This window comes from Notolepis coatsorum (genome assembly GCF_963971535.1).
Source record: "Notolepis coatsorum genome assembly, chromosome: 14".
Classification (NCBI taxonomy): domain Eukaryota; kingdom Metazoa; phylum Chordata; class Actinopteri; order Aulopiformes; family Paralepididae; genus Notolepis; species Notolepis coatsorum.
In genome coordinates this window covers 31,188,296-31,208,808 of record NC_140178.1, presented here as the reverse complement: position 1 = coordinate 31,208,808, position 20,513 = coordinate 31,188,296, and the positions used below count along the sequence as shown (strand labels likewise).

General features: G+C 45.9%; 3 protein-coding genes across 3 annotated transcripts; 2 read left to right on the top strand and 1 right to left on the bottom strand.

Annotated features, from left to right (window-relative positions):
• Window positions 1-2,050: 2,050 nt before the first annotated feature.
• Window positions 2,051-4,996, top strand: LOC311240937 (uncharacterized protein). Its single transcript, XM_084329559.1, has 3 exons — window positions 2,051-2,526; window positions 3,189-3,426; window positions 3,557-4,996. The coding sequence occupies exons 1-3, from the start codon at window positions 2,230-2,232 to the stop codon at window positions 4,264-4,266; spliced, it is 1,245 nt and encodes a 414-aa protein (XP_084185685.1). The 5' UTR covers window positions 2,051-2,229; the 3' UTR covers window positions 4,267-4,996.
• A 1,007-nt stretch (window positions 4,997-6,003) lies between these two features.
• On the bottom strand, window positions 6,004-9,444 carry LOC311240288 (uncharacterized protein). The gene is made up of 2 exons (XM_084328847.1): window positions 9,267-9,444; window positions 6,004-8,772 (listed from the first exon to the last, which is right to left on the bottom strand). The coding sequence occupies exons 1-2, from the start codon at window positions 9,349-9,351 to the stop codon at window positions 8,189-8,191; spliced, it is 669 nt and encodes a 222-aa protein (XP_084184973.1). The 5' UTR covers window positions 9,352-9,444; the 3' UTR covers window positions 6,004-8,188.
• Window positions 9,445-10,709: 1,265 nt separating this feature from the next.
• Window positions 10,710-20,224, top strand: armc5 (armadillo repeat containing 5). Its single transcript, XM_084329418.1, has 9 exons — window positions 10,710-10,753; window positions 12,374-12,606; window positions 12,983-13,013; window positions 13,887-13,997; window positions 14,556-15,450; window positions 15,554-15,770; window positions 16,263-16,842; window positions 17,386-17,518; window positions 18,687-20,224. The coding sequence occupies exons 2-9, from the start codon at window positions 12,388-12,390 to the stop codon at window positions 20,176-20,178; spliced, it is 3,678 nt and encodes a 1,225-aa protein (XP_084185544.1). The 5' UTR covers window positions 10,710-10,753; window positions 12,374-12,387; the 3' UTR covers window positions 20,179-20,224.
• The last annotated feature ends 289 nt before the right edge of the window (window positions 20,225-20,513 follow it).

The following is a 20,513-nucleotide window of genomic DNA, read 5'->3' as shown; positions in this document are numbered from 1 at the left end:
TCTAGTCGCTGTACACACATGACTGTGTGGCACAGTGGAACAACAACACAATTATCAAGTTTGCTGACGACACAGTCGTGGTGGGCCTGATCTCTGCAAATGACGAGAGGACCTACCTGGAAGAGAGGACCTGGCTGGCGCGGTGGTGTCGGGAGAACAGCCTCTCCCTGAACGTCAGCAAAACGAAAGATGATTGTGGACTTTAGGAGGTCGGGGCCAGGGACTACAGCCCCCTCAGCATCGACGGGGCACCGGTCGAGAGAGTGAACAGTTTTAAGTACCTCGGAGACTTGACATGGACCACACACATTGACAGTGTAGTGAAGAAGGCACGGCAACGCCTCTACTTCCTTAGGCGCCTAAGGAAGTTCAAAGTGAGTCCGAAAATCCTCAAGAACTTCTACTTGTGCACAATAGAGAGCATCCTGACTGGTAACATCACATCCTGGTTTGGGAATAACACCACACAAGACTGCAGCAGACTACAGAGAGTGGCCCGTTCAGCCGAACACACAATTGGAGGTGGGCTTCTCACTCTCCAGGACATTTATAACAAGCGTTGCAGGGCCAAGGCTAAGAGAATAATCAAAGACTACAGAGACTCAGAAGGAGCTTCTATCCCCAGGCCATCAGGATGCTCAATGACTATGTAACAACTATCATCTACACTCACTGCACACACATCCACATGTACACACTCACTTTAAACAAACACTCACCTTACCACTCACTTTAGACACTTTAACACACTTTACATTTATCTATTATTAAAGAGATTTGCACTACATTCATACCTCATTTGCACCCTACCCTGAGTTTTGTACCTCATCTAATTTCTGCATTGTACCTCACTTTTACTCATTTTACTCTGTATTGTATATTGTATAATGTATATTGACTGAACATTCCTTTACTTACTTTTTACTTACTTCTTAATTACCTTTTTTACTGTATGTAGCACACTCTCAGTGGCTCATACAGAAACAAGCATTTCATCATAATGTATTCTGTATTTTGTTGTGACAAATAATAAACAAACTTGAAACTTGAGTTTGGAAAATCTCATTATTTGTGCTAAGAGTGCAATGGAAAACAATAGCAATATGTTGATGCACCAAATGACCAAGACAAATTCATTGTATGTGCAAGCTTACTTGGCAATAAACTTTTCTTATTCTGATTTCAAGCCAATCAGATCACGTATTGACTGACTCACATTCATCATAACAAGCATTGGCTCATTTGAAGAGAGTTTGTACAAGAAACGGCTTACTGCTTCATCCATGTGAAAAGAAAGTAAAGAAAATTAGTGGTGAACAGGAAGGTGAGGACAGGAGCGGCAAAGAGGAGGGCAGTCCTTGGAACAGCCAAAAAGTAAGCAGCATCGCCAACAAACATACAGGAATCTGGCTGGATTGTCAAAACATTGAAACCCAGGAGACATGGGCTGGTTATTTTATGATGAGAATGTTAAACTAATATCAATACAATGCTGCCTTGTTTATGTTTAGAAACTTTAAAGGTGCTATCGATAACATTCAGCCACTAGAGGTCACACTAGAGCACCAGCATGTCATTCAGCCAATCAGGTGCATTCTACAGGGGGACATGGGAAGTAAGGAGGGGATACATTACATTAATTAAATTAAACTGGACTTTGAAGAAGTCTATTCATTGCACACATTTCATTTTGGACCTGCAAAAAAACAAAAATGTCTATGATAAACATTTTCATTCCTACCTGTCATTGTTTATGGGTGAGGGGCACATTTGTGTTTTCAGAAATTACACATTTACACCTATTTGTTCTCTTAGTTGTGATTTGAAAATTATAACTTTACTTAAAAAACGATAATTGTAAGCCTCTGGGACAATAATTTTACATTTCCCATCTGGCAACACTGCTGGTAGATATTTGCACTCTATAGAGCGCACCTTTCTACTAGTGGTGTACTATCTACGGTAGCCCAGCTGGTGGGACTTGACTTCTAGATTAAGATATCTCTCCACGAGTAAGATACGTTAGCTAACGCCAACATAAAATAAAATAAACAAGTATTGCTAGCGTTAGTTACTATTAACTACTTTGCATTGCTTGGTGTTAACATGAACTAGGGTTGGTGTTAATGTTGGCTGTGGAACGTTACGTTAGCTCGCTAGATTAGCAGCTCGAGTCTGACCTAGCGACACTGATTTGACACATTTAGCATTTATTAATATATCACTCAAATGGATATAAGTGGCTATGTTCAGTCCGCGGGCAGGGCCGTGCTTGATATGATGCAGAGGGAATGGGAACCTCTATCTCATGGCGAACTGGAACAACGCTTGGACCAAGCAGTGGAAGAGATCCTGGAGGCTGACCTCATCGCAAATGTTCGAGCTCAGCCCACTGTTTTCCTCCAAGTAGTGCAGGAGAGAGAGAATCCATTTCAATCAGTTGAACCAACTAATTCGGCAACAAATCCCCCTGAAGACTCCCTGGGTCAAGAATCATTCGACAATGTGGATAGTAATGCAGTCAAGGTAATAACTAAATACCTGTATGTCATGTATGTCCCTATGCCATAAATGTCATGTATGTTGTGTGTCATAAATGTCACTATGAATTGAAAATGGGGGACCCTGATGTAAACAAGACAAACGTCTTTTTTTGGTCTGCATCCCCTTAACAATTGTGTGTATTGAGCCGTACTGTATTGTACCCATTCTGCAATCTGTTAATAAAGTTGTCATTCATTCATAACCATGGCATGCATCTGCCTAGCCTAGCCCTTCTGCGTAATTCTAATCTACGCAGTTTAGTATTCTCATTACGTATTATCCCAACCGATATGCCACAACTGTCATTTAATGGTACCCGTTATTAAATTATTATGTTTTTGTTGATATGTCTCTTCCATTGGCATGTACAAACGATGGTTGTTATTATGTTACAGGCAGTCATGTTGGAAGACCAGATAACTACACAAACAACATTCCATGCAAAGGGCCTGTATTGCTGGCAACTATCTGACGTCTCTCTTATGATGAATTGAAAATGGGGGACCCTGATGTAAACAAGACGAAAGTCTTTCTCTGGTCTGCATCCCCTTAACAATTGTGTGTATTGAGCTGTACTGTATTGTACCCATTCTGCAATCTGTTAATACAATTTTCAATCAATCAATCCTCTGCTGTCCTCTCAGTACATTACAGATCTGCTTCAGAATGCTAAATCATATTACAACAAGACTCGGCTGACTGGACGGTCCCGCCTAACCCTGTCTCACACGGTTCTGCTGTCCCTCACCCTGCTCTCCAACCGCATCACCTATCGCTCCGTGTCGACCCGCTTCCGCCTGGAGAAAGGAAACATCCACAGGATCTTCTTCTCCTTCTGTGAGCGGGTCCACATGCTGGAGGAACAAATCAGATGGCCGACTGGTACGTATTTCTGGCAGAAGGCAACAAAATAGCCTAGTTAATGCAAGATTAGCAGTTGGGTGTGGGGCAAATATGTGTTGGCTACAAGTTATATTGTTTAATGTATTATAATCTTCTCTCTTCACTATAGGCATCGAGGCTGAAGAAGCCCTTTTCCCCTTGTCCAGTCTACTGGGAAAAGCAGAGAAGCTTGGAGATCATGGTGTTCCCAGGGTCCTGGGAGTCTGGGGGCATACTCGTATCCCTATCCGCCTGCCTCTAGGGAAGTACGACGTGGACAGCATGGCGCCAGAGGTGAAGAGGATAAAGGAGGACGCCCACCCCGACTCCTGGCTGAACCTGGAGCTGGTGTGTGACCGTAACGGCCGCTTTCTGCACTGCCGGATCAGCAAGGGATCGGACATGGCCGGAGCTGGTGGTCTCCTAGAAAAACTCCAACAAAACCCCGAACTGATGCCCCCAGGCTCCTGCCTGGTAGCTAGAGCCGGATACCCGCTCACCGCTCACATTTTAACCCCACACACTGTCAGTCACGGGCCGAGAGAGAATCTCTACAACAAGACACTGGAGGTCCATTTCAACATCCTGGATCAATCTATTGCAAACCTGAAAGCTCGATTCCAAAGGCTTAGGTATCTGGATATGGAGAATTATGAGAAAGCCAAGGTTCTTGTGTTGACCGCTTGCATACTACACAACATATTCCTGGATGCGGGGCAGGTGGTGAAAGGAGAGGTTGAGATGGAGGAAGCCAGGGTCCAGGAGGGGGAGGTAGACCAGGAGGGTTTAAGCGGACGTGAGGCCATTTCAGATTGGCTCTATAAAGAATTGGATTCCTGAAGTGCCAAACTTTTTTTAATTTTTTTATACTAATGTAAATAAAGGTTATTTTATAAGCAGCATCTCTTACTAATTGTCCTCAAAGCCATTGTATTTAATACCAGCACACAGCCAACTAGGTCAGCAAAAAAGAAATGTTTGATGACATCCCACTGTCAAACATTTCTACCCTAAAGAGGAAGTAAACTAAATTATTATTTCCCCATAACATATTGAATAAATAATATAACCCCCCCCCCCCCCATATTTGTAGTCTCTTTTTATAAACAAGTTATTAGTTGAAAAAAGTTAAATAGTTTAATTCCATGGCATCTGTGCAGCCTCATTTATTCACTGTATCCATGAAAATTATTAACGCAGCCATAAAGGTATGGTTTCCTTACGCACAAAAGACAGAACTATAGTCTGTTTACTTTTCTGATTAATAAATCATAAATGTTCAGACAAGCTTAGTTTTTGGTTATAAGTGACAACGCTATACACCAATTCAAAGTTATAGCCGTATTTTCTTTCAAACTATTTTGGTCGGAGATGTCAAGATTTGGTTTCAAATGTTGGCTCTTTTGGGCAGAGCTATAACGTACAGGCTGAGTGTGGACTGATAATTAACTCATTCACTGCCAGCTATTAGCCTCATCCTGTAGTAGCTACCGCCACCGCTGTAAACGATGGGAGTCGGCGAGTCACTCACCTTGTTTGCACTGCAGGGCTATAACTATTATTTAAATATTATAGCTTTTTTTTTTTTTATCCACTTTTTCTCCCATTTTCTATATTTTCTCTCATCCCAATTTCGTATCATCCAATTCAACCTTCCCCTGTCACGAACGCTGTTTCTTGCCTCCCACAAGCCGGCTGCAATGTGGACTAAGTCATACATAGCACAAGTCCCCTCCGGTACTTGAGGTAACAGCAGTCGCATCTTTTCACCTGCGCAGCTCGATCTCTGTGGCGAGGAGTAACGCGTGGGAGGCTCACGCTGCCCCCGACACTTCCTGATTCTACTGTGCAGGCGCACCAACCGACCTGTAGGAGTCGCTGTCCACAACGCCCGATCCCCACCCATCAGTTTCCCACCCCCTAATACGGCCAATGTGTATTAGTACGGACGGCCAGCTAAACTGAAAGCAATGTGGAGCGCTGGGATCGAACAGGCGATCCCAGCGTCTCCGTCATTCGTGGCGAGCGCCTTGCCCACTACGCCACGTAGCCGCCCATTTAAATATTATAGCTATGGATGCAATACTATGGCCCATTTGACATCGAGTATCTATCGTTCAAGGTGTGAAAAAGGAATCTTTTTTCCATCCATACATTCCCGTTTTATACTGTGGTAATTATAAGTATGGTTTTAGAGCGGTTTAGGGTAATTCCTGGGAGGCTAGTAATAGGCCACGAGTCACGACGCATATTATACTTAATCCATTGGCATTTCGTCCCTATACACTCTACAATAAAAAATTCAAATGCATATGATTGGTATATTATGTTCCATCATGCATGCATGAAAGGGGGGGGGGGGGGTCGTTTCTGATTGATTGTCAATAACGGCATTCGTTAGTACAACAGCATACGCTGATCAGGGCAATGGCTATGAAAACAAGGCACAACCAAGCTGAAATTGACGTTAAATTGCTCTTACCTGAAAGAATATTCCAATTATTTGATTGCCATCTGCTAGATCGTATGTCCATTTGGGCCACGACATAACCCCCCACAGCATAATGAATCGGGCGCCCCAAAAGCGATTCAATGCGATCTGGTAGACCCCTCGGTCCAGGCTACTCGAAAACTCCGCCCGGATGAATTTCAATGATACACAGCCACATACAGAGTCACAAAGGGAGTGCAACATCGGCCGCATACCACCAGGCGGCGGTATTGTACTTTTGCAATCTCAGTCATTCCATATGGTTACACAGCCTTCCTGGATGATTTATGAATGGAAATAGCAAATAAAAGAAATAACGATCAAATAACGTATATATATATATACGTGGTTGGCATTATTCGATTGGCGGACAAACACATTAAATCGTTGTTGGCAGGGAATGAGTTAAGAGTGATTGTGTTTTCATGTGGCACAGCTACAGCCAATGTGCCTATTCATAGCAACATTTGATTGAAAACACATGCCATCTCAGATTTACTGTATAAACATTTGGACTTGATGCTATGATGGTGCTGTTGTATACATTTGTACAGATGAAAATTAAGCCATGTTTATAAAATAAAATGTTTATTCAAACTATCTATTACCCAAGTTTGTCTTCAAAGCTAATGTATTCATAGCATTCAATAACACCAGCACACAGCCATCTAGGTTGGCAAAAGATTAGATAAGTGATAAAGTGATTATAATCACATGGCAACTACAACCAATGTTCTTTGTTTATGGTACCGTGTGATGATTTAATGAGAACATGGAATTAGAGACAATTCGAAAACAACCCAGGGATATTTTTTTCTGCAAGCACAACCTTCTGAGTGGCCGCTGAAAATATTTCAGATTTAAATCAGTCAGTTTCTTTATTTGTGGACAAAGGAAGATGTACATTTGCAACAAACATTGCAATTTACTGTGTTAATCTAATGAAGTGGTCCTATCTAATGTCTAATAATTCATATATAAATATCACCTCTGCACCAATTAATGGGATTGTGTTAATGCAGGGTTCTTTATACAAAGTAACAGTATGTTAGCCTCCCATCAGCGTGTAATCCACATACAAATTTAAATAAAAAAACAAGTGACAAATCAACCTGCCCATGGTTCCCTGACAGTTGCCGAAAGTGGCTCCCAAGTGAAGTTATTTGACTCCCTGCAATATTTTGTGACCTATGTTGAAACAACCTCATTTTCTATGAAAAATATATATATTAATTGGAAATGCTTCACCTAGTCTTAACTTAAAATAAAATACTATAAACTCCATATGTATAGACTAGTAAAAGACTTATTTTTACATTGATGTTTCAAAAGTGAAATCGACCACCTTCATCAGAGGCGCCACAGATGTCATTGTGATTGATGCGTGCCGTCGGCTTGGGTCATATGGCTGGGAGGGGGCAAGAATGATCACATCTGGAAGCAACGGATACCGGCATTAGATTAAGGCAACTGAAATCCCCGAAGCACGCCCAGTGAAGGGGTAGATGGGGCCTACCGACTATCCCACGTCTGGTGTGCTGTTCTGAAGACAGGGCCTACCGACTATCCCACGTCTGGTGTGCTGTTCTGAAAATACTGTCTGGGTTACGGCGGACGCCATTGTCTTACCAGACCAAGCTGACGGTAAGCATCACAATAACACGTGGTGCAGCTGATGAAGGCAGTAATTTCGTCCTTGTCGAAACATCAAGAAAAAAAAGAAGGGCTTACTAGTCTATACATATGAACAGTTTATAGTATGGAAATATGTATTCTCTTGCTCTGGTGACTTACAATTCTCCAGGTTCATAGTACAATCCAAACTATACCCAAACCTCGTTTCTAAAAAGAGAAAGATTGGACAATATAGTGGAAACTACAAAAGTACCAATATCAAAGCCAAAACATGTACAGAACATTTCCCACTGTACAGTGTCTTTAAAGTGTGTCTTTCCATAAGAAGTCAAACCAGGGGAGCTCCCGTAGCTCACCGCATATCTCTGCGCTATTTCTGCGTCGGGGACAACCGTGCTCGTCACGGATCTGGGGTACACGAGTTCGATTCCCGGACCCGCCGTATTTTCTCAGAGTGTCTTCCCCTACTCTACATCCCATTCAACCTGTTTCTGTCGGTCATGCTTGACCAGAAAAGCGATAAACGCTAAAAAATAAAGTTTAAAAAAATAAAATAAAAAATAAGTCAAACCAAAAGTGGAAGCAAAAGAAGAACCATCCCACACTTGGCTGCTTCAGCACACGCCCCTTTGATCGTTAAGTACTATTATTTCGAGTCAAGTTGTTGATGGCCTGGGCCAGGTTGTTGATGGCCTCTATCTTCCTCTCTTCCAAGGCCTTCTGCTGGGCCCACATGTTCATCTTCCTCTCCTGCAGCTCCATGTACAGTTGCAGGACGTCCTGCGGGGGACGGGAGGGGCAGGGAGCGGGTGTCAGAGACGGCGTGGGGAGGATTGGGGTGAACCTTTTGCTGGCTATGGCTTTGCCCATTTTGGACCTGCCGAGTTTGGTCTTGCGCTGCGCTTCCATCTCCTCCCTGCTCTTGCCCAGGACCTCGTGCATGGCCTTGTAGAACTCCCAGTGGACGGATCCGACTCCGAGCCTCTTGGCCCGTTCAGCGTTCTTCCTGTATGTAGATAGCATGTTCCTCCACTTGAGGTCACACTCGTAGGCCTTGGGGATGAAGTCACAGTTCCCCGCTTCCTTCATCTTGCCGTACATCGTCTCTGCAACCATCTCCCAAAGTTTCTTCTTCTTGCACACTGGATTGTCAAAAGCTTGGTCCATTTCAAGGCGGGAGTTTACAAGTTGCCATGTGGCCTGCAGACTCCATACAAATTCTGGAGAAAACAGAGCAACAACAGAGAATGTAAAATAAGGTCATGAATGTATTGTTTACAATGGTTTGATATACCAGGGACCAACGTCAATGATGAATTGAAAATGGGGGACCCTGATGTAAACAAGACGAAAGTCTTTCTCTGGTCTGCATCCCCTTAACAATTGTATGTATTGAGCTGTACTGTACTGTACCCATTCTGCAATCTGTTAATAAACTTTTCAATCAATCAATCAATCAATCAAAGCTTCAGTTATGTTGTTTGTTGACCACTGCATTGCCTGAATATTTCCCCTTAAAATACTTTGTCTAACAATGTTAACTTCATAACTAGTATAACTTATTATTATTGTTTATTATGGGGGGCACGTAAACTATTTGAACTGATTTGTCTTTCATGCCTGTGACAAACAATGAACTCATCGAGCACCTCCTCGCCACACTCCTCGCATGCGATGATTAGATGCAATCTGCTGACTTGAAGGACGCATTTACCTGCTTTTGTCTTATCGCAGTCCACATTGGACACCAGAGTTTCATTTGCTTCCACTTCAACACCCTCGGTCACAATTACTTCCATTCTATAAGACTCCAACACGTACAAGTTTGATTTGTTCGGTGTATCCACCAATCTACCGTGGAATTTAACAACACCAACGTTGCACCGATGAATTTTTCCGCATCAAGTAAAACGATGATTATAACAACCTCACTTTGCACTTTGGTAAACGTAGTCCCTCTGCATTCTCGCGATTGAGGGTTTGCGTGTGTGGGTGTGCCAAACAAACTACAACCCATAGACCACTGCACTTCCGCGTTACATGGAGCCCGTGGGGAGGAGGATGAAGGGGGGAAAGAGTGCGAGGGCATAAAATTAATGAATGTTGATTAGAGCCTTGACGTAAGTAGTTGTAGCTACAACAACCACTTATGCCAAGGCTCTAATCAATATTAATTCACGCGATCCCTTCCCCCCTCTCCCCCATGAGCTCAAAATACCGGAAGTGTTACGGTGGTCATGTACAGGTCGGTTCTGATCATTCACAGCGTGTTTTTCCGCCGTCAACGGGATATGTAGTTTTCTAAAGGAAAGACTCGGCCACACGCCATTACCCGACAGTCCAGTTTACACTACAACCCCCATGATAAGTCACCGACCCACCCCTTCACGTCGAGCCCCCTCCCCCGACCGCCTCCTGTTTGTTGCTTGGCTAAAGATGGCGTTAGCGGCTAACCTAGGCGATTGCTTTTTGTTTCATACATTTTTACTCCGCCATTGGTAACAAAACATTAATCCATTCGATCTTATTTATCGACGTAAAGAGTGTAAATATATTAGACGGTGCATATGCACCCCCATTATACAGAATAACATTTGTTTGGCCTTCTCACTGTGTAGGCCTGTTATTTTAGGGAGTGGATCGAGGCTTTTGGAACTCCATCTCCCAGAAGCGCTGTCGAGAGTTGTCAGGTGGTACAATTTATATTTTTCATGGTATCTGTAGTTTTTTCCCCCGGTAAATTAATTTATTCACGTTCGAACACGTTTTCTCTAACAGGCGACGGTCGTTTACTTTTTGAAGACTATGGGAAAACCGGATGAAATAAATCAGGAAGTTTCATCCGAGTGTTAAATACGTTCGCATCTCAAATTCGAGAACATTCTGTTGAATTGATTTGTACTGTTGTGAGTGTAAACCTGCCGTCATCCTTCATGTCACCTGCATCCGTTGATGTAGTGAGAGTGAAGTAGCTAAAGAGTGAAGCTGAGGTCCACCAGGCTGTGTGTGACATCATGGCAGAATCACCCGTGCAAGGTAACCTGAAAAAGGTACGACCTGGTCCCTCCAAAGAAGTGCCTTCCTCCTCCTCCTCCTCTGCCTCCTCTTCCCCCTCCTCCTCCTCCCCGGAGGCGTCACTGACCTGGTGCTTGTCTCATCTCTGCAAACCTGAGGACCAGAGGGAAGGCACGGTCGACACAGGTCAGTGTGATTGATTGATTGATTGAAAACTTTATTAACAGATTGCAGAATGGGTACAGTACAGTACAGCTCAATACATACAATTGTTAAGAGGATGCAGACCAGAGAAAGACTTTCGTCTTGTTTACATCAGGGTCCCCCATTTTCAATTCATCATAACATATAATATGACATACACGACATACAGATAGACAGTACTGCTACATCTATACATTTATGACATACCAGATTTGCAAATACTAAAGTTGTAAAGTTATTTGTGGTGGTAGGGGGCAGGGGAGGGTCATATACATGTAATTGAACAGCAAAAAGTACTGGAGGCGATAACAACAGAAGTTACTATAACCTCACAAGTTATGTCCCTTACAAATTATGAAAGTATCTCGTTTAGCATGGAGGAAAAAAAGCATAAAAATCTAATAATTGTACCAACTAAACCAAACCAACCAATTAATTAACTGCAGTCCCAGACAGTACTCCACACATACAGCGCTGGCTGGACACAACGGGAGGATATGGCTCCTATGGACCTCCTCATCTCGTAGGGCCCAGCTTCCATAGTTGCTCCATAGTCGCTCTAAACTTGCTGTCTGGCTCATACTACTTTGTCTGACTGTGGTAGCTGGTAGTGTTAGAGCTGCAATCATTATTTTCGGTCTACTGACTCCACGAGACCTTCTGATGGGCAGGTGGTCATATGTTTTGAATTTAAATTTGCGGTTAATAATCTAGTTTTTCAACTATTATGGGACAATGCTACGCTGATACAAGCTAACCGGTGCAGTTGCACCCCACATACAGGCACGCACGGCAGACCTGAGCTCTCAAATTAGAAACGTTTTTAGTAGAATGCCACCCATTATCGACACACTTTTCTGATTCGATATTTAAAGTCTGTCATGCATGCCTGTACATGGGGTGTGATGTCATCAGAATAGCATTGTGAAAAACGATTAATCACAAATTGAACACCCAACAACAACCATCGACAAAGCAAGTTTATAGCGACCATGGAGCAACTATATAGAAGTTGCTACAAAGTAGATGAGGAGCTCCATTGAGGATAAGATGAGAGATAAGATATTATATAGATATAGATATATATATATATATATATATATATATATATATATAGCAGCATGGGGGAGGGAGGGGGCGGGTACAGTACGGTATGGACATAAGATATAATTATGAAGAAATGCAGGCAATAAAATTACAGTAGGAAATAAATAGGCAGTGTAAACAATATAATTAACTCTGAATATGCACATGCAAGTAAGCAGTGTGTTCAAAGGTGCAGATGAGGGTCTGTATGCCCTTATTGGTGATATTATACATTACAATAAATAAATATGGTCAATAACACTTTGAATCTGAATATATACTATGAGTAAGTAAAGTATACAGTATACACAGGTGCAGTATACATACGGTACCCTAACTGGAGAGGGAGAGCCATATCCTACTGTTGAACTCATACTCGTACAGTATTCAAGTTATGTGTAGGGAGCTAGTAGTAAGTACCGTAATCACACCTGGAAATTATTATTGAGGTGGGTCTTATCGGATATCGAGGGGTGGGACAGCCACAAATACATCTCTGTATGGGAAACACTGCAGATGGCGGCGGAGAGATGGACAAGAGGAGAAAAGCTTCACAGTGGCGAGCGCTGGTGGCCATCCGGACGCAGCACGTCAAGGGCGGCAGCACAGGAATCGCCCGATTCCGAACTCGAGGTGGACCGAAGCTCCTGCTAGACCTGCTGAAGTACCCAGAGTGTCCCAGGAAGATCCTGGACCTGGCGCTCAGCATCCTGGCCAACTGCTGCACGGAGCTAGAGACACGCATCGAGGTGAGGAGAGAGGAGAGAGGAGGGCGGCCCACACCTCCGGAGTGATGGCACTCTTCCTTCAGTCATTAACAATAATGATTGCCTGCTGGGGGGCGACAGTGGCTCAGGAGGTAGACCGGTCGTCTGGTAATGAGAAGGTTCCCGGTTCGATTCCCGCTCTTCCCGGGCAGCTTGTCAGTGTGTCTTTGAGCAAGACACCTAACCCCTAATTGCTCCCGATGAGCAGGTTGGCACCTTGCATGGTCGTCTCCGCCGTCGGTGTGTGAATGTGAGGAACAAAATTGTAAAGCGCTTTGAATAAAAGAGCTATATAAAATGCACCATTTACCTTCTTTTTTTTAACCATTTACCATTTTTTCTTTTCTTTTTTTTTTAGGTTCGCAAGCTTGGTGGGATAACTGTTGTGGGTAAGTAGACAATATTAAAGCGGCACACCAAAAAAACAATGCTGATTTATTTTGCACACAATCTCACACACATCCAAGTACTTAAACAAGTTTAAACAAGTTTCTTTATTAGTTGTCATACAAAAATACAGAATACTTTTATATGAAATGCTTTTTTCCGTTATGCTCCTGAGAGTGTGCTAGATAAAAATAGATAAAGTATAAAATAGAAAGTCAAGGACGTAAACAAAGTGTAAACAAAAGTGTTCAATACATATATACAATACAGAGTAGGAAAAAAATTAGTAACTGAGTTACAATACAATACAGTATACAGTACAATGCAGAAATGGGATGAGGTACAACTTAGGGTAAGGAGCAATGAGGTATGAATTGTAGTGCAAACAGTAAACAGTTTTGCACACATTCAATTAGTTTGACAGTTATTGAGAGTAAATGAGTGGCCACCAATGATGTCATCTGGGACAATGAATCCTATTGTTGTGTTATTTACAGCACCATGACTGTATGTACTGTAGATGAAAAAATAGCAATACCTCGTCTTATAGGGACTGCTACCTTATAATTTCATTGAGCTGTAATTAACACAACACAACACATTCAAACTAATTTGCACTCAATAACTGTCTAACTAAATTAATGTGGTTTTTGGATGTGTGTGAGATTATGTGCAAAATAAATCCGCATAATTGTTGTTGTTTTTGTGAAGCGTCCCTTTTAATTGTGGAGTAAGCGTAATGATGTAATTAATAAAATTTAAGACATTTTAAACACATTTATATATTTTCAAGACATTAAATTCATAAACTTATTCATACTTTATTTTATAAACCACAAACAAGTAACCTCTGACATTTTCCATGCTTTTCTCAGTGGACATCTTGAAGAGGAACGTCGCCATGGAGACGGTCCAGAACAGAGCAGCCCGTGCTTTGGGGAACTTGTCCATGGATCCACAGAGTGCAGCCCTCATCCACTCGGCTGGTATGTCTACTTCTTCCTCCGTGGACAGTTGGGCTAGTAGTTGATTTACTATAACAGGGTATCTGCAGGGTATTAAAAAGTATTACATTCTTAATTCTCAATTTAAGGCCTTAGAAGGTATTAAAAAGTCTTACATTTAATTTGCACAGGTATTACATTCTTTGGGGGGGGGGGGGGGGGGGGGGCAGCCCAGCCCGGCTGTCGGAAGATGAAACAATATGAAATATATGAAATATCTTTGTATTCCATTCGTTTTTTGAGGGGCTACAGGGGGCTTCTGGCGAAGGCTTGTATGGAATGCGCAAGAATAAAAATTGGCGCACAAGTGCAGCCCCCAGTTCAGTGTTGCTCTGTTTTCTTTCGTTTTTTTTTAGCTAATATGGTCGTGAAATTGTTATTACATTTATCTCTAAGTGGTATTAAAAGGATCTTATTGAAACCTGCAGATACCCTGTGTAAAATATCTTTAAAAGACGTATGTTGTTGTTTGTAACACGTGGATAACACCGTCATTTTCCCATGATCTCAATTAGTTCCTTCTCCGTCTCTTTCGCACAGGTGGTGTACCCCTTCTTCTCCTATGCGTCTCGCTGTCCTCTGCCCCGTCCTCCCCGACAGCTGCTCCCAACCAAGCCCCCTGTCCTAAAATGGAGTGTGCTCAGTCAGCTGCTCGCGCTCTCCTCTACCTAGCGGATACGCCTTCCAACCGCCTGTCGCTGCTTGTCCAGGGCACCCTGACCGCTCTAGCCCCACTCATTGCTCCAGAATACCCCCAGGCGCTGAGGCGAGCGGCCCTCAAGACCCTCCACGAGCTGAGCCGCGGCTGTGGGCTAGAATGCGCCAGGGAGGTCTCCCGCTCTGGGGTTCTCGCTCAACTTGGCGTCATGGCGTCAGGGGAATCTGGCAAACCTTTTGAGGAGTTGGCACTGAAAACCCTGGCGAACATGTGCGCTCAAGGCTGCCTGCGACCTTTCGTGGGGTCACTGGGGGTCATTCAGAAGTTCACGGAAGAGGTCAAACGGGACCCTCTGAAGTCTGGGGTGTTCCTCAAGGCTCTTTGCTTGTGCTGCAAAGAAGCAGTGAACCGTGCCAAGGTGAAAGAGAGCGGTGGACTAGAGGTGCTGATTGGCTTCCTGTCTGCCCACCAGAGTCACCCTCTCTCCCGACTAGCCATTCTGGCCTGCGTTGACTTTGTTTACGACGAATCTGCTCTGGAACAGCTGCAGGAGTTGGGGCTGGTTCCTTTACTTGTTGCCAGATTAGTTGAGCTTGCTAAAGGGGAGGAGCCTTCTGCAGAGAGGATGGATGTGAGCGTCACCTCCAACATGTCCGCCTCAGAGGTCCTGCCCTTCTCTGGTTATGACTCCTTTGACTTCCCACCGCCTGAGGGGAGCAGGAAGGAGGACGGGGGTAAGGAGCAGGGCCTCGGGTCATCCAGCTTCCTAAGTCTGAGGTAGGTGAACAAAAACAACTTGTTTCATCTATTTATATTGTATATAATTTGGTTATTATTATTATCTAAATCTGTTTTAATTTTTCAAATGCTCTTTCTCCAGGTCTTGGTTGGTGTCCGAGGGCTTGATCTCATCCGAGGGAGAGCTGCTGGATTCCCCAGGCGGAGTTGAAGGGGAATTGGGAAGTCTTCAGATCCCACCGTCTTCATCTCCCCTCCTCCCCCCCTCCCCAAATGCCGATACCAACTCCGTCACATGTCCTTCTCCTTCCCATCCTCTCCCCTCCTCCACTCCCAAGCAGGTGGCTCCGCCCGCACCTGTGTCCTCCCCAGCACAGCCCCAACTGTCACCTCCCCGGAGAACCACTGCTCCGTCTACCTCCACCCCCCAGACCTCCTCTGCCTCCACCCCCCAACCCTCCTCTGCCTTCACCCCACATGCCTCTGCCTCCACCCCCCAGACCTCCTCTGCCTCCACCCCCCAACCCTCCTCTGCCTTCACCCCACATGCCTCTGCCTCCACCCCCCAGACCTCCTCTACCTCCACCCCCCAACCCTCCTCAGCCTTCACCCCACAGCCCTCCTCTGCCTCCACCCCCCAGCCCTCCTCTACCTCCACCCCCCAACCCTCCTCAGCCTCCACCCCCCAGCCCTCCTCTACCTCCACCCCCAAACCCTCTGCCTCCACCCCCCAGACCTCCTCTACCTTCACCCCACAGCCCTCCTCTGCCTCCACCCCCCCGCCCTCCTCTACCTCCACCCCCAAACCCTTCTCTACCTCCACCCCCAAACCCTTTGCCTCCACCCCCCAGACCTCCTCTACCTCCACCCCCCAACCCTCCTCTGCCTCCACCCCCCAGCCGTCATCCTCCACTCCCGTGCCTCAAATCCAGCTCAACTCCCCCTCGTATCTCTCCTCCCCCGCTAACTTGCCCCAAGTCCCCGTCTCCCCGTCCAAGTTCTCCTCCCCGCAAAGGAAACGCCCGCGGGTTCACCCGGCGGCTCGCCTGACAAAGATCACCCTCGACGCCCCTCCCTCGTTGCCCCGAGCGATGCCCTACTACCACCCCTACCACCCGGAGCCCTGGTTGCCCGAGTCTCCAGTCCTGCTGCTGCTCTCGCGCTTCTCTCACTCCACCGACCCCAGCACGGCGCTGGTCAACCAGGGCGTCATGTCCGGCCTGCTGTTCTACCTCACGCAGCACCGCGACCCCAGCGGCCGGTGCTTCCGCATGCTGTGTCGCCTCAGCTGCAACCCCAACTGTCTGCAGGCGCTGGTCAGAACCGGCTCGGTGGCGCTGATCCGCCAGCGCCTCTGCCAGAGAGGAGGAGGAGGGCCCGAGAGAGGGGAGAGGCAGACCGACCGCGTCAAAGCCAAAGTGGAGCAGCTTGGTGAGAAATGTTTCGTCGTGTGTCCGGGTGGATTTTCTTATCGCGTACAAGCAGTGTTGTAGTCGAGTCACTAAATCTCGAGGTCGAGTCTCGAGTCCCCAGTGTTCGAGTCCGAGTCCAAGTCACCAAAGAAGAGCTTGAGTCGAGTCACCATTACCCTAGTCCGAGTCCAAGTCATCAAGGTTGAGTCCACTCCACTCTGGCAGTCAAAAGAGCTGACATACTAATAAAAAAAGGTCTACATTAAACATAAATGACACAGCGGTCACCATTTCAAAGGGAGTTTATTTACTTTGTGACACAATAGCCAAACAAATGCACTTGCCATCAATATTGTATGCCAAATGATTAGGGCCTATTACAAAAAAACTGTATTTATCAATTAACGAGTCCTCATCTGCACCTTCCGAGTCAGAATGCAGTCGATGCTCGAGTCCAAGTCGAGTCACGACTCGAGTCCTGAAAATCAGTCCTGGACTCCATTACTACAACACTGCGTACAAGAGCTGTTTATAGTTATGTTCCGTGTGTTTGTCTCCGTAGGCCTCGCTCTTCTGAACAACCTGCGTGTCCAGAGCGAGTCTTGGTTCGGCTCGGGGGTTCTGACCCACGTGATGCTGTCGGGCTCAGAGGTGGACAAGCTCAACTGTGCTCTGTCTCTGCCCCTGGTCAACAGGTGAGAAAAAGGGTCGCCCAAGGTTACTTATGAATGTATGTTCGGTAATAATCTCAGGTTTATGCCCTGCTGTGTGTTAACACATTCTGCGCCATGCAGTATGCCCATCTTATACCACTCTCTGCCAGTGCTGTAACCCTATGGAGTGGCTCACCTTCTTTGCAGGGCTATAACTTTTTAAATATTATAGCTATATCGACATTACTATGGCCCATTCAACATCAGGTATCTATCGTTCCGGATGTGGGAACGTTATATTTTACCATTCATACATTGTCGTGTTAGTACCGTCGAGAATATAAGTATGTTTTTAGACTGTATAACAGTAATTCCTAGAACGCGCGTTATAGGCCCCGACGCGTATTACACATAATCGATTGGCGTTTCGTCCCTATACACGCTATATTAAAAAAATCCAAATGCATATGATCGCTATACATTATGCTCCATGCGTGAAGGAAAGGGGGGGGCGGGTCGTTTATGATTCCTTGATTGTCACTAACGGCTTTCTTTAGTAAGACACCATACGTTGATCGGATAGATTGCAATGAAATAAATGGACAATCGAGTTGGAAATTCCTCTTACCTGTGGCCGATGCGTCTGGAGAAAAAAAATTCCAATTATTTGACGTCAATCTGCTAGATCCATTTTCCGTTTGTATGACGCAATAAACGCCGAAAGCATATTGATTCTTGTGTCTCGAAAGCGATCCAATGCACTTGAGGTGTGTATATTGATCCACGTTACAAGATATCTCTGCCGGAGCTTTTCCCCCGATGCACCGAGCGCCACTTCCGGTTTAGAGTGGAGTGTAACTCGCCCGAAATCCACCAGGCGGCGGTATTGAGGCATTGCAATATCAGACAGGGTCCAGCTGGCTCCCGGAGCCTTCCTGGATGAATTATGAATGCCAATAGTGAATAAAGGAAATAACGATCATAAAAAACGAGTTTCCTCGTTGTTGGCGCTATTCGATTGGCAGGCAATAACGAGATAACTCCAACTCCACTGTGTTAATATGGTATGCAGAAATGTAGCATTGTTGAATTCATATGAATTCAAATTAATTTACTATATATTCAACATACTGCTGATGATTTGGAGTAGTGAGTAGTTGGAGTAGTTCAATACATGGATGCTTAACCTCGCCTCTTGCTTTATCCACAGTAACAAGGCTCTCTTGAAGAAACTTCTCCTCGACAGTGGTGGTCTACTCTTGGCTCTTCAGCCTCTGGGCTGTGACGAAGATGACAACGAGGATGGCCATACTAGTGAATTCAGAAGGCTCCTTTCCGATTGGTTTAACTCACCACAAATAGTCCCCGCCCCCCAGCTCTATTCATTGTACTTCTCTCTCCTGATTGGATGCCTGTCCAGCCTGATGGGCGGCTTCAAAACGGAGCTGGCCAAAAGCCGCCTCAGGACACTTAGCTCAGTCAAAACACTGTCATTCGATCAAGCGAGTAGAAGTTCTCCCCCGCCCTTAAAAAGGCCTCGCCTAGCTGACCTTTGTCCTTACAGTGACTCTGCCTTTGACCTCCATTTCCGGCTGGATGACGGGACCCAGGTGTCGGCCAACAGAGATGCCCTGGCCGGGGTGGAGGGGACGGACGCGGCGGGATCCGAGTACTTCAGGGCCCTGCTGGGGAGCGGCTTCGGAGAGGCCCAGAGAAGCACCGGAGAGGCCATTGCCATCAAGGAGGTTAGCAAAGGCATGCTACTGCCCGTACTGCACTACCTGCATGGCTGTCGCCTGACAAAAGACACGGCAGACGCAAAGAAACACGACGGAGACGGCCAGGTCGGGGGACGGTGTCGGCTTTTGGAATCGCTGGCCCTGGAAGGATTGCATGTCCGCTGGGGGGAGACGGGAGAACACGCGGCGGAGGGTCCGGCTTTCCAGAAGACGCCTTTGGGCGAGATGATGATCGGAGCGTGCAGGTTCCTGGTGACCGAACTGCAGGAGGAGGCGGAGGACCTGTGCGTGTCTCTGCTCCTGTCCTGTTCCACAAAGACCACCGGTCCGCCCGCGTCTGCTCTCGCGGAGGACAAAGCGGATCACGGAGGCCTCGAGGGGGAGTCTGCCGACGAATGCCTGGCAAAGCGCACGTCCGGTCTGGAGCTGAGCGGTGTGGAGGCGGAATCCGTATCGGGAGAGACGGAGAAACGACACGCTCCTGGATCCGGTACCCCTCGTCAAGCGGACGTCAAAAAGCGGCCCCCCGCCTCTGGACCAGTCCGAAGGGCCAGCAAGGCGGTTCATTCAACATCGGACTTAAAAACAACCCCAGTTTCAAGGCCGAGCTGTGTGTCAATGATGGACAAGTCATTCCATCCCGAAGAGGCCAGGGTGACATCGAAGACCTCAGTGAAACCTGGCTCACGGCACGGTTTGGACGGCACGGAAGCGACAGCTCCTGGAGGGTGGGCCCTTTCTTCCCTCCTCCCCCAGGTGTACTGGTTCTCCCAGCGGTACAGCTACCCAGGGCTGGGCAAGGCCTGTCTGTCTCTCCTGCTAGGATCTCAGGAGTCTCCCGGGGCCCCTCGCCCCCCTTCCTCCTCCGCTGGGGACTGTCTGCGCAGACTGGCCAGAGAGGCAGACTGTTTAGACACCTTGAGACGCGACCTCCTGAGTCTGGCCACACTAGTGCTGAGCTGAGGGAAAGCTTTTATCGGTGGCATAAAAAGGGAGAGGAAACAGAAATGATGCGAAAGGAGACTTTGGGGCTGGTGGTGGATAATGCGATTTAGCTTTCGGAGAAGTTGCCATAATCATGATTTCTCGGAGTACAAATGAAGGTTAACAAGATATTACCTGGAATCAAGCTGTTTTTTTCTTTTTTTGGGGGGGGGGGGGGGGGGGGGGTGAATGTTTCAAATGAAACATTTATATTCAAGCATTGTTTACAGAATTGAACTCTGCTTTGATTTATTTTCATAGTTTGGAAGCATACATTTATATTCAGAGTCTAGCTGCCATGTAAATTGATATAA

Excerpts from the sequence above, each read along its gene's own strand:
- LOC311240937 (XM_084329559.1), top strand. The coding sequence starts at position 2,230 with ATGGATATAAGTGGCTATGTTCAGTCCGCGGGCAGGGCCGTGCTTGAT. Across the intron at positions 2,527-3,188 it reads TGGATAGTAATGCAGTCAAG|TACATTACAGATCTGCTTCA; the intron begins GTAATAACTAAA and ends CTGTCCTCTCAG. Across the intron at positions 3,427-3,556 it reads ACAAATCAGATGGCCGACTG|GCATCGAGGCTGAAGAAGCC; the intron begins GTACGTATTTCT and ends TCTTCACTATAG.
- LOC311240288 (XM_084328847.1), bottom strand. The coding sequence starts at position 9,351 with ATGGAAGTAATTGTGACCGAGGGTGTTGAAGTGGAAGCAAATGAAACT. Across the intron at positions 8,773-9,266 it reads CTGCGATAAGACAAAAGCAG|AATTTGTATGGAGTCTGCAG; the intron begins GTAAATGCGTCC and ends TGTTTTCTCCAG.
- armc5 (XM_084329418.1), top strand. The coding sequence starts at position 12,388 with ATGGACAAGAGGAGAAAAGCTTCACAGTGGCGAGCGCTGGTGGCCATC. Across the intron at positions 15,451-15,553 it reads TCCAGCTTCCTAAGTCTGAG|GTCTTGGTTGGTGTCCGAGG; the intron begins GTAGGTGAACAA and ends CTCTTTCTCCAG. Across the intron at positions 15,771-16,262 it reads AGGTGGCTCCGCCCGCACCT|ACCTCCTCTACCTCCACCCC; the intron begins GTGTCCTCCCCA and ends TCCACCCCCCAG.